The sequence below is a fragment of the Arachis stenosperma genome, chromosome 8, assembly GCF_014773155.1.
Source record: "Arachis stenosperma cultivar V10309 chromosome 8, arast.V10309.gnm1.PFL2, whole genome shotgun sequence".
Taxonomy (NCBI): Eukaryota; Viridiplantae; Streptophyta; class Magnoliopsida; order Fabales; family Fabaceae; genus Arachis; species Arachis stenosperma.
The window spans coordinates 14,276,128-14,288,838 of record NC_080384.1 but is presented as its reverse complement, the minus strand read 5'-3'; the positions used below and the strand labels follow the sequence as shown (position 1 = coordinate 14,288,838).

The window sequence follows — 12,711 nt, the reverse complement described above, 5'->3', positions numbered from 1 at the left end:
ACAAAATAACTTATTTATAAGTTGTTATTAATAAAAATTCTTATAATTTAAACTTTAAAAGAAAAAACTTATTTAAATTGTTTATTATGCCTCAATCATTAATGTTCTTTTTAAGTTAATATTAAAATCAATCTAACTAATAATTTTTTTTTTCGGTAGAACTAATAAACTATTTAATATTAATACATGTCAACTCTTCATTCTTTTTTCTTTTCGTTTGTATTTTTCTAAACTACTATCTTTAATAAAAAAAATCAAAACTCTTATTTAATTTGGGGTTAGCTTAAGGTCAGTTTGGTTAATGTCTTAAAATTTTGAGACATAAACACAAAAGGATAATTTAATATTAAATTTATTTGATTACAAAAATATCGCCTAAGAAACACAAAAAATAGCATTTATATTGATTCTTTCGAGTCTTAAACTATTTCTAAAAATACTAAATACATGTTTATTGTATCTATTGTGTGTAAACGTGTCTTAAAAAAATTTATATTTCAGTAACCAAACAATAAATTGTTATTATATCTATATCTCTGATCTACATAGATCTAAGACAAACACTACCTTAAAATTTGAGTTTAAATCAACCCACTCAAATTCCTAAGCTATAGGAATCGAATCTATTTAAATAACGGATTACATAAATTGAGTCAAAATAAATTATTATTATTATTATTATTATTATTATTATTATTATTATTATTATTATTATATGAGTTGAAATTTGTCTAACTCGATTTATAGTTTTTGTGAATGAATCAACCCACGAATTGTAACATACTTTGATAATTTTAAATATAGTTTATAACAATATCAAATAATACTTATAATTTTAATCTAATCTCCCATGAATTGTACTGAAAAACAAAATTATCAAATAATAAAATTTGTGTAAATAGTAAATACTAAATATAAATATTCCACATGGTAATTATACCCTAAATAATGTTGAGCGTCTACTTCTAGGAAGATTCCAATGTCAAAGAACATTCAAATATAAATTCCATGCGAAAATCACGCCATGAACATACCCCGAAAAAAAATCTAATCTATCTCCAATCCAAATAACTGAAAAAAGAGTATTAAGTATTAACTGTTTAGAAAGGAGGAGAAGACGCCATTTCTGACGGCACTTAGTTGTATGGCCAAATCCTTTGACAAAAACAAAACAATGCGCGTCATGAATAATCAAACACATGACTAATCACGTTGTAATTTGCTTACCAATCCCTATCATTATGTTCAACATAAAATTAAATTATTATATGATGTACAAAAACAATATTCAAATTCAATTTCTATAAATAAAAGAAAAAAAAAATCCTAGAAAGAGTTGTCAAATTGAATAGATTTATAAGTAATTTTTTTTTAAAAAATAAAGAAATTTAAACCCATAACCTCTTAAGTGAATATGAAAAGATTATATTATTTGAGTTATAATTTATCGGCGATTCACAAATAATTTATAATTTATGAAAAGTTATAACATTAATATTTGGTATAATTTTTAAAATTAACTTGTAACTAACTAAAAAGTCAATTAAAGTGTTTATATATGGAAAAATTTTTAAAATGACTTTTTTTTAAGAGATTTTTTATTATTTTTTTTAAAATAAGTAATTTTATAACTAAAAAATTAAATATAAAATAATTTATTTATAAAATTTGTAATATAAGTTTATATTTTATTTTTTTTTTAAATTTAATTAAGTTGTTTATTCAAAATGATCAATATAAAAGATGTTTTTGTTTCGTCTTAATACGAATTTATATAATTTAATTTTGATATAATGATTATGTAAATTATTATTATTGTATAATTATATCTGTTTTTTTAACTATTATTTAGCATAAAAATATAAAATAATACATTCCAACTGCAATCATATCAAGCTAATTTATCAATGCAGGCATTCGTTTCACATCCTTTCAACTCTTTAATGAAACTCTACTTAAATTAAATGACAATAATCATAATAATTCAACTCCTCAAATAATATTTAATTTGAATATTTTCAATAATATAAAAATAGATTTACCTAATATTTGTCGTAATGAAACATATTAAGATTATCAATTAAAATTATTTTTATAAAAATATAAAATTTAATTTTTTAAATATTTTTATTATATATTTATTAAAGTAAACAATTTGAAAATGTCTAATTGTCTACTAACAATAATCTTAATATGAACTTGTTTAAAAACCATTTAACATAAGAAAATAATTTTATTTTTTTTAAAAAAATATTTAAAATTTAATTTTATGATATGAAATAACTTTAAGATATTTATAGAACGGAATTTAATTCTTTAGTTTAAAATAATTTTTATATAAATGAAATTTTGTATATCATTTTATTAATTATAAATAAAAATATTTTTTATATTTGATATATTAAATTTAAAAAACGTGAAAATTGATTTAAAAATTAGATTCCATTTAATCTGAATTTACAAATAAAAGTTAGAATTAAGAAAAAGATTATTTATTTGTAATTATTCTAAAACAAAAAATAATAATTTTTGAGTGAATTTTAATTTTTAACATTTCAAACAAGCTTAGTATGTTTTAAGAAAATATATTAATCCAACAAAAATATATAAGTAAATTGAATTCTGATTAAATTAATCCATCCAAATTAAATTCTTAAAGATATAATTTTATTAAGCAAAACATATGTACAATTTGACGGGTCATTGGACCAATTCCTTGTCTCCTTTCATATTGCATTCCTCTCTCTCTCTCTCTCTCTCTCTCTCTCTCTCTCTCTTATTTTCTTTTCAGCTCATCTTCTTCCATTCAGACCCAGAAGAACAGAAGACGACGATAATGAAGACTCGTGCTTCCACCAAAATCTCTGCAAAATGGGTTCCCATTTTCTCTATCTTTTCCTTCCTTCTTGGCATGCTCATCACAACCAGGTCCATCCTCTTCTTCTACCTTCACTCATCTTTTTAATCCATGATGTGACCTATGAATTTGGCTTGCTCCAAATTTGGAAACTTTCGTTACTATTGTTACGCTTTTAGCTTCATTTAAAGTTCTAAACTTTGTGATCTGGGTCATGGAATTTTTTTTTTAAATTATTTTGCTGGTTTGATGCAGGGTGTGGGAGCAACCTGAATCAAACGGCATGCTGATTTCGAAGCATCAACGTGATCAAGAACTGCAAGTGATCTCAGGTGACTGCGCCACCAAACAGGTATCTTCCGAGTTTGTAACAGCATTTGCCACAAAGTGTTCAACTTTAATACATTTTTTAAACTTTCCTTTTTTGTGTTTATTTTCATTTTTGGAATATCAGAAGCAGCCAACTAAGGATGCGATGAGTGAATTGTACAAGACACATGAGGCAATTCAGTGAGTGCTTCTAACTAATTAACCTGAGTCTCTTTCCTTTTTTGGCTTAGATTTGGTTGCAATTGGAGCTTTTGTATTTTTATTTTTATTGAATTTTGGGGTTGAATGATAAATTAATGATTGTTTTTTTTCCTCTCTATTTATATTGAGGCATGCCAGGGCTTTAGATAAGCAGGTTTCCATGCTACAAATGGAACTAGCAGCTGCTAGGAGTTCTCATGAAGCCGGGATCTCTGACTCGAATAGCACGGCCACTACCATGGGGATCTCCGGGGAAGGCCTTCCTAGGAAGAAGGCCTTTGTAGTGATTGGAATAAACACAGCTTTCAGTAGCAGGAAGAGGCGTGATTCGGTTCGAGAGACTTGGATGCCTCAGGGTATATTCTATTTCCTCTAGAAACTGTTTCTGCTAAGAGTCAATTTTGGTATCCACCTTTAAAAAATGCGGTGAATATTAGAGGAGAAGTTTTATGATAGATGATTATATGGATCCTAATATTGAGAGGACATTGAACTAGAATGGCATGGCCAACTTTTATATGTATCTAATATCTGTTTGAACAGGAGAACAACTTCTTCAGTTGGAGCGCGAGAAGGGAATTGTTATCAGATTCATGATTGGTCACAGGTAATTGGCTGGACGATTCTAGTTTAGTGTGACTGTAAATTATCTTGACAACATAAGTTGTTAAAGTTATCCTTTCCTTTGAAGTTTTAATGTATGTTATTGTGTTTTTGTGTAATTTCTTTTAATCCTAAATACTTACTAGGATAATAGTATACTCAAACTTATCTTCAGTATTTACTTTTGCCCATTCTATTTCTTCTATATGCCTATGTTGTGCCTTTCGTGGAATGTTGAACTATTTTATTGTAAATTTCTTCTTCCATTAGCATACCTTGCTGAACTTGGAGTGTTTGGTGAATTGCTTCTTTTAGTATGTTGTATGGTGGTTGTATTTTTGTCATATTTAGTTATCTACAGTAAGCCTCTAAGTAAGCATGGACATTTATGCCAATTTTGTTCTTAAAATTGGCTTTCTTCCAGTACCTATAGGGCATGGTGTCATTTTTAGTTTCTTTGCCTATTTAAGAGCTTAAACATGAAATAAGATAAGGCGCAATGACGTCGTTTGATCGATGTAGCCGATCTTACCTAGTGGGATAAGACTTTGTTATTGTTTGTTTGCCTATTTGAAAGCTGATAATATTATATAGGTTGCTAATAATTAATAATGGATCTAACGTGGATGATGTTATCATTGCTATCTCAGTGCAACTTCCAACAGCATTCTAGATCGAGCTATTGATGCAGAAGAAAACCAGCACAAAGATTTTCTGCGTCTGGTAAGGCAGACGATAGCACATTTTATCTATGAAAACTCTGGTTAATCCGGCAGGAATTTAATCTTTGGCATATGTTACCTTGTAGGAACACGTTGAAGGGTATCATGAACTGTCTGCAAAGACAAAGATATTTTTTTCTACTGCAGTTGCAATGTGGGATGCCGATTTCTATGTTAAGGTGGATGATGATGTCCATGTCAATTTAGGTATATGCTATCTCCAGATTCTCTGTCATCTTTCTTAAGTTTCCTCTACCAATTCTCGTCCCATTTCGTTTGCACAAGTACTTATTCCCCTCCCTAACGTACGCTATTTATAGGTGTTTTGGCAACAACGCTTGCTCGTCATCGTTCAAAACCCAGAATCTACATTGGTTGTATGAAATCAGGGCCTGTTCTTTCTCGAAAGTAATTCCACCGAACTTCTATATCTATATATACGTACATATAATGGGAATGCGGCTACTTCTATTCTCTGTCTTTCTTTATGTCAATTGTATTTACCTGTTAAGTGCATTTCTGTATATATAGGGATGTCAAGTACCATGAACCTGAGTTTTGGAAGTTTGGAGAGGAGGGAAACAAATACTTCCGACACGCAACCGGGCAGATATATGCGATTTCTAAGGATCTGGCCACTTACATTTCCATCAACCAGTATGTTTATTGTTTGCAACACCTGTGCATCATTTGCATAAGAAACCTTTTTCATGACAAAAATGTTTCGAAATATGAACACAAAGCTCATGGATCAGTCTATTGTAGTTGTAACCATCAAGAATCTGCTGTATATACTTTTACAAATAGACAAATTTCATCTGGATCCTTATTGTGACTTCAGGCCAATTTTGCATAAATATGCTAACGAAGATGTTTCACTTGGTTCGTGGTTTATCGGTCTTGAAGTCGAGCATATAGACGAACGCAGTATGTGTTGTGGGACACCTCCAGGTACTGTATCTGATAAATATGTAACTATTTCTATGTTAGTCTCCTTTGCAATCTCTTTTGGTTATGGTTCTCACTTCTAGTTGATTTACAATCAATGTTCCTGTAGATTGCGAGTGGAAGGCGCAGGCCGGTAACATATGCGTGGCGTCATTTGACTGGAGCTGCAGCGGAATCTGCAAGTCGGTGGAGAAGATTAAATTTGTCCACTCAAAATGCGGCGAAGGCGATGGAGCTGTATGGAGTGCTCTACTATAGATATATTCTGAAAGAGGAACTTAGAAAAGGGACTCATTGTTTAATAGCAGCTGAAACAAATAACAATTTTTGGATTTGAGCTCTGAGATGGAATGGAAGAATCAAGAATGCATGAGGTAATTAGAGCCGGCAACCGAAGCAGGTTCATCGATTTTGGAAGCTGTTAACTGGAGTTAGCAATGGCTTGAATGTGGATTTCAGGATACAGATTTCTTCAGAGTTCACAATACCTTCCGATCTTATTTTTTAGTATGGAAGGATATGAATCAATACAAGGTGTTATGTTATTTGTACGTAACGTTTCTGTGTTTGTAGTTGAAGTGAGGTTACTTGATTTTTTGTTCTTTGTAGTAGTGAATGATAGTATTGTATTGTAACTTATACTGTATGTTAGAATTTCGATATGCTGAAATCACAAGTTCCACTAGTCCTATTTCTTCTTAACAATTGATGCATTCATCAGAAGCATTGGAAAGTTAATTTTTTCTCACATCAAATTTTATTACATGTTTTAAAGATGGAAATCTATTTATATTTGTCTTTTATGTCAAGTTTATCTTTGAAACCATATAAAAAATTTTATTTATTAATTTCACATAAAAACAACGGCATAAAAGTTTCATCGTATTTAAATTGGAATGTTTTACTGTAATGTAGAATTGGATATCAACAAATCATTTATAATTTTTTTTATGTACACAAATCTAACTCTCAGATTTATATTGCACCTTTTGATTTGTGTTCCATTAAATTTTAAAATTTCAGCCTTCATAATAAGATCTGAAGGTCAGATTTTTCTATTAATTTTACTATTTCTCAAATCTAACCATCAAATTTGTTAACATTCATGTTAAAAAAAAAGATACATCACACACAATGTAACAATAAAAAACGAAAGAAGAAAGAACATGTCAAAATCTGTTTAAAGTAAAATAAAAAAAAAAATAAAAAAAAAAGAGAAAGGGTTTACATGGAAGGAAGGAAGGTGAAGATTTGAGAAAGATGAGAAAGTAAAAAATTGTGGTTTTTGATCGCATCAAGAAGGAGCAGTTTCTCCGTCTTGGTGTTGTCAACTCTTCGAAGAATAAGTCACTGCGGCGCGGCGGAGAATGGAACACGCCGACGTTTTCCTTGGCTTACACGACTTCCTCGAGCGGATGCGCCAACCCTCCGCTGCCGATTTCGTCAAAGCCATCAAGAGGTCTCTCTCTCTCTTTCTCTCTTTCTCTCTCTCTCTCTTCTCTCTCTCTCTCTCTCTCTCTCTCTCTCTCTCTCTCTCTCTCTCTCTCTGTATGATTCCTTTCTATCTAGTTAATTTATTGTTATTATTAAACCTAATTGGTGCTTTAATCAGAAGGTAGCTTAGCTTAGCTTAGCAGTAGGTCTAAATTAATTACTTACTATGATTTTAAGAGTTAAGAGAGAGTGTGTTCCATTGATTGCAGTTTCATAGTGTCGTTTTCGAACAATGCACCTGATCCTGAGAGGGACGGTGGCGCAGTGCAAGAGTTCTTTACCAACATGGAAGCTGCTTTTAGGGCTCATCCACTTTGGGCTGGTTGCTCTGATGAAGAGCTCGAAAGTGCTGGTGAAGTTAGTTTCTTTTCTCTCTTTAGATATCTTTGCACTTTTGGTTTTGCTTATTCAGTGCTGTATTTATGTTTTTGATCCAAAACTTCAGATATTTATAGTCAATTAATTAGGTACTAGATTGTGGATCACTGAATTGTGACATTGATCCTTCTAATATATTTTTTTTCTTTGATTTCTGTGGTCCTTGCATTTGGTGCAGCTAAAAATAGTGTAGCTTTAGTCTCTTAGCCTGTAACTTGGGGTGGTTGAATTCGGTTATTTATTCGATCGTTATGACCCACTTTTCCCTTTTCATTTTTCTTCTGGAGGCTTTTTCTTGGATTTTATCTTTGAATAATGATTAATTTTATAAAGCTAGTGTCAAGAAAGTTGTAGAGATAAATTTAGAATAGAAGACGGATTTAGTATTGTGGTGTGTATTCGCACATCTAGTTGCCTCATTGCAAAAGAATGTTTTGTAGCAATCGAGGCAGCAATTTTGCTCGTAGGACCACCCATTGATTTATATATCATTGCACAATGTTATGGTGTATGCTGAGATATGAATTTGTTTGAATGAAACTTGCTAGCAAATGTATAGAAGGTTGTTATCCTTGAGCTACAAAAAGGTAAATAAAACTTGAACACCCTGGTTGTCAATTTAAAAATGTAACATTTTGTATATTCGATTTAACGTATGTTATTTACTAGAAGCTAGAATTTATCTAGTCACTCTGCCTGCCAAGTGCACACATCCCTGCAATTTATGCAAGTATTATTATCAAAGCTCATTTCTTTATAGTTTAATGCATGAATTAAATAAGAACTTGGTCGTACTTTTTTTCCCCTGAATTCAATCAGTCTTTCTGAAAATTTCTGATTCTATGTGCTTTCTTACTGATCCCACCTTTTTCTGCTGTAAATTTTTTTGTTACTAATTTAACATATAACACTTACATTGTTAGGTGATCTATTGATCATTGGGTTTTGCTCATATGTAGGGGCTTGAGAAGTATGTCATGACAAAGTTGTTTGCCCGTGTATTTGCTTCTCTTCCAGAGGATGTAAAACTTGATGATCAACTTTCTGAAAAGATGGCTTTAGTTCAACAGTTTATCAAGCCAGAAAATTTGGATATCAAGCCAGCCTTTGAGAATGAAACATCGTGGTTGGTGAGTACATAACTACACGTTCATTTTTCTTTTCCCCACAAAAGGAAAAACATATGTAGGTTTAGCAAAAGTGTAAAAGCTGCTCAGAGTTATTAAATTTGAAGATTGAACCCTTCATAACAACATATTCTATGATGTATGATGACATATGCACCTTAATGTTTGTCACTTTGTCTTTCCTGATGGATAATATTCTTGATTGGCCAATCTTTTCCTAAGAATCAACTTTATATAAGGCTCTCTAGTTGCCATATTAGTTTGTAAATTTTCAATTTGTCAAATGCCAGGCAAAAGTGCTGGAAGAATTCTTCCAATCTTGAGTTTTTACTACAGCTTTGGCAATCGTTTTCTGTATGTAATCCTGCTTCCTTAAAATCTTATATTTTCTGTTTGGTTTTTATGGCGGCAGCTTGCACAAAAAGAATTGCAGAAAATCAACATGTACAAGGCACCCAGAGACAAACTTGTCTGTATACTAAATTGCTGCAAGGTTATCGGTAACTTGCTGCTTAATGCTTCTCTAGCATCCAAAGATAGTCCTCCAGGAGCTGATGATTTTCTTCCTGTGCTAATTTATGTTACCATAAAGGTAATCCCAATATTTCATCACAAATTGATATGCACATAATTTTCACGAATAAAATAATTTTGTTCTTGAAGTACAATTTTCTTAGTTCCTGTACCCTCTAAAAGATCATGGGTATGAATTATGGATATTCACTTGTACATACATATACTAGTTTGCCCCTTTTGTCCAAGTTGTCTTGTTGAAGAGAGAAATGGGGCGGTCATAGGAGGTGTTTGGGTCAATCGTGGGGGTTCTTTTTTCGTTTTCTCTTGTCAATCTGTTTGTTTTATGGTTTCCTATCGGAGGTTTTGTTTTTGCTTTCTTTGCTTTGTGGTTGCTTTTGGAGGATATCCTCTCTTGCACTTCACCCTCGTTGTCTTCTAACATATATTCCTCTATTTAAAAAAGCTTTAACATACAGTCTTTTGCTTCTTGAACTTTCCTTAATAGAAATAAAGTTTGTAATTGGGAAGTTGTGTAATACCTTTGCATGTTGAAATGCCTTGTTGCTTGAACCTGTCCATTAATCATGGCGTGACCAATTGGCCATAAATACACATTCTTTGGTTGGGGTGTTTGTTTCATTAATTTATGTTATTTGCTGTAAACAATTTAGTCCTTTGTAGTGCTTATGGTGCAAATATATTTGACTTTATTTTTGGAAATCTTTGCTATCAAAATTATTTATCTGTTCCTCAAAACTGAAGACTAGTGGAACTGGAAATATATGACAGTGAGAGACATAAACTACAGAATTATACAGTGTTATCGTTTCTTTTTGCCGACGTGTTAACTTGAATGATGGATTTTCTTTTATATGTGTTGCTCAAACTTAGATTGGCCGAACATGCCAATTATGCATAAAGACCTTATTTTCTCTTAGAATCTGCTTTTACAGTTAAAACAAAGTTTCTTCTACTAATGATACTTTGCAGGCGAACCCTCCACAACTGCACTCAAATCTACTGTATATACAAAGATTTAGACGCCAATCACGATTGACTGGGGAAGCAGCATATTACTTTACAAATATGCTCTCTGTTGAGTCCTTCATCTCAAACATCGATGCAAAAGCTCTTTCAATGGATGAAAGTGAGTTTGAGAGAAACATGGAATTCGCCCGCACCCTTCTGTCGGGGCTTTCAGCTAGTACGCAAGATTCCGGTTCAACTTATCAAAATCATGGAAACCAGCCAATATCAGAAGCCACCAAGCACCAAAAAAGAGCTTCAAATGATAATAACGATGCCTTATTACAAACTGCTCCATCTCTTCCAAAATACGAAAATAAGAATATGACCCTTGCAGATGAGTCATTAATCACAAAGGTTCCATCCCTCTCAGAGTTGGAGAACAAAGGGGCAAATATGCTTTTAAAGGAGGATAAGTTGAATGAAGTTTTCAGGGAGTACCCATATTTGTTTGCCAGTGTAGGTGACCTAACAGTAGGTGATGTTGAAGACCTACTGAACAATTATAAACAACTTGTTTTCAAGTATGTTTCTCTCTCCAAGGGGTTAGGAGTCTCCACTAAATCTCATCCTTCATCATCTAATCCACCAAACAATGTTCAAGTCCATGATGAAGCCACAGTAGAGTCAGCATCAGATGGTGGACATGTAGATGCCCACGAGAAATCAGAAGATTCTAATGATTCAAGTAAAAAAGAGGATAGTTCAGAAAAAGTTTCACCAGATGAGGAGAAAACAGTTGAATCTGTTGTGCCACAGGATGAAACAGTTGCACCAGAAGGTGGGACCAGTGTAGAATCCTCTGATTAGTTGGAACTAGAAAAGATCATTTTTTGCCCCCCTTATCACATACCCTACATTTTTTTCGACTATCTTTTCATGTAAATTTACTTTATACCTTTGGTTTTGTGGTGCTTGGCCCCTGCTTTGCTTATGTATGGGGAATACCATGATCACTATGCCGTCTGTAACATGTTCTTTATAGAGTTTTAGAACTTTCATGAAATTTCTTTTCTCAACTATGACTAGAAATTTGCCATTGATAAAAAAGAAAGTAAAGATGAAAATTGAAAATCCAGTTGTGTGTTCTGCTATCCCTGTATGCAGTGAATAATATTCTCCTCTTCATCATAATATAATAGCTCTTTATGTCTCACCAGAATTGTTATTGATAGTGGCTGTTCTTCTCACAGTGGCCAGATATGTGTTTGATAATAAGAGATTATGATGAAGTTATATTTAAATAACAATATTCATTAATCATTACTTATCCATAATGGTCTACAAGATTGCAATATTATATTAATATGCTGGATCAAGAAAAGTTATGTAACAGAGGGGGCCAAGTTGGGTCTCAGCCATGTTGGAAACATTGTATTTGCACATAATGAACAGTGTGAAGATCTATGAAACATGGAAATTGGGCCCTGGGAGCTGGTAACCCAGATTAGACAAGCCTCCCCAAAATAGTGCCAGCTTTTATAGCACCGACTAGATGTTATTCACTCTCCAACCAATATCAAATATAAGTAAATAATTATTTCTAAATATAAAATATTTGAGTATTGATAAAATTAACTACAAAATAAAAATATTTAATTATTAAATTTTTGTTGACTCTGTTAAAAAATCACATAAATTTTTAAATTACCTTTATTATCATTTTTTACGAGTATAACATTAGTTTAATTTTTCAGTAATCAATTTTATCGACACTCGAATATTTCATGATTATAAATCATTATTTACTCATCAAATATCATGCATCAAAAAAGGGAGAAAATGAAATAATTCAAGAGTGAGGGAAAATAATGCATATACATTTCTAACTTTACATGAATTGTTTCTTTTCCATGTTTTAAGAGACTTGATCGAGAATTTGATTCAGAGGCATTAAATCTTGCCTACAATATCAACACAACAGGTTATGCTTCTTTTTTACAAAGCTGGATAGCACCAATGCCTTGTCTCTTTCTCTTATATCCTTATATAAAAAAAAATTATTCCCTTAATAATGCAAAGTATTTTATCATATACAAGTTATGGAACCTCATCACTCATTATCCTCTTTGCAAATCACCCCTGAAAGATTAACTAATAGTTTATTCATAATCGTTTAAGATTTTCCAATAAATATATTTTTCTTTGGGGGTTTTCATAATCTCAAGATCATGTTCTGGTCAACTAAACTTCAGACTTGTCTGACCTATCTAAAGCAAGGTTCTTCTCCATGCTTAAACTCTGTCATAGAGACATTTTTGGAAAATGAGCAATTAACTGAACTCTTTCAAATAATGATTTTGTTTAACTACTTTTATAAAAATTTACTACTTTTAAAAGAATTAAGAGAAAATAACATTGATATTAAAATATTAATAAATTGGTGAATTTTAATATGTCAATATTTATGGTGACTATAATAACTATGAAAATGTTAAAATTAATTATTTTTTATATTTTAATATTTTTTAATAACACTTTTTTTTTAAATTATTAAATAATAAAAATA

At 31.4% G+C, this 12,711-nt stretch overlaps 2 protein-coding genes across 3 annotated transcripts; both read left to right on the top strand.

Moving 5' to 3' along the window:
• The first annotated feature begins 2,690 nt into the window (after window positions 1-2,690).
• On the top strand, window positions 2,691-6,346 carry LOC130944922 (beta-1,3-galactosyltransferase 7). 2 transcript variants are annotated; one of them, XM_057873519.1, is made up of 11 exons: window positions 2,691-2,928; window positions 3,113-3,209; window positions 3,312-3,367; window positions 3,527-3,744; window positions 3,932-3,995; window positions 4,642-4,714; window positions 4,800-4,920; window positions 5,034-5,121; window positions 5,245-5,370; window positions 5,555-5,664; window positions 5,771-6,346. In XM_057873519.1, exons 1-11 carry the CDS (start codon window positions 2,837-2,839, stop codon window positions 5,917-5,919), a joined length of 1,194 nt encoding a protein of 397 aa, XP_057729502.1. In that variant the 5' UTR covers window positions 2,691-2,836; the 3' UTR covers window positions 5,920-6,346. The 2 variants fall into 2 exon arrangements, with proteins under 2 accessions (XP_057729502.1, XP_057729501.1); XM_057873518.1 differs by having other exon boundaries at window positions 3,518-3,744.
• Window positions 6,347-6,889: 543 nt separating this feature from the next.
• LOC130946947 (vacuolar protein sorting-associated protein 9A-like) lies at window positions 6,890-11,347 on the top strand. The gene is made up of 5 exons (XM_057875854.1): window positions 6,890-7,120; window positions 7,365-7,512; window positions 8,493-8,663; window positions 9,073-9,252; window positions 10,167-11,347. Exons 1-5 carry the CDS (start codon window positions 7,029-7,031, stop codon window positions 11,010-11,012), a joined length of 1,437 nt encoding a protein of 478 aa, XP_057731837.1. The 5' UTR covers window positions 6,890-7,028; the 3' UTR covers window positions 11,013-11,347.
• Window positions 11,348-12,711: the final 1,364 nt, after the last annotated feature.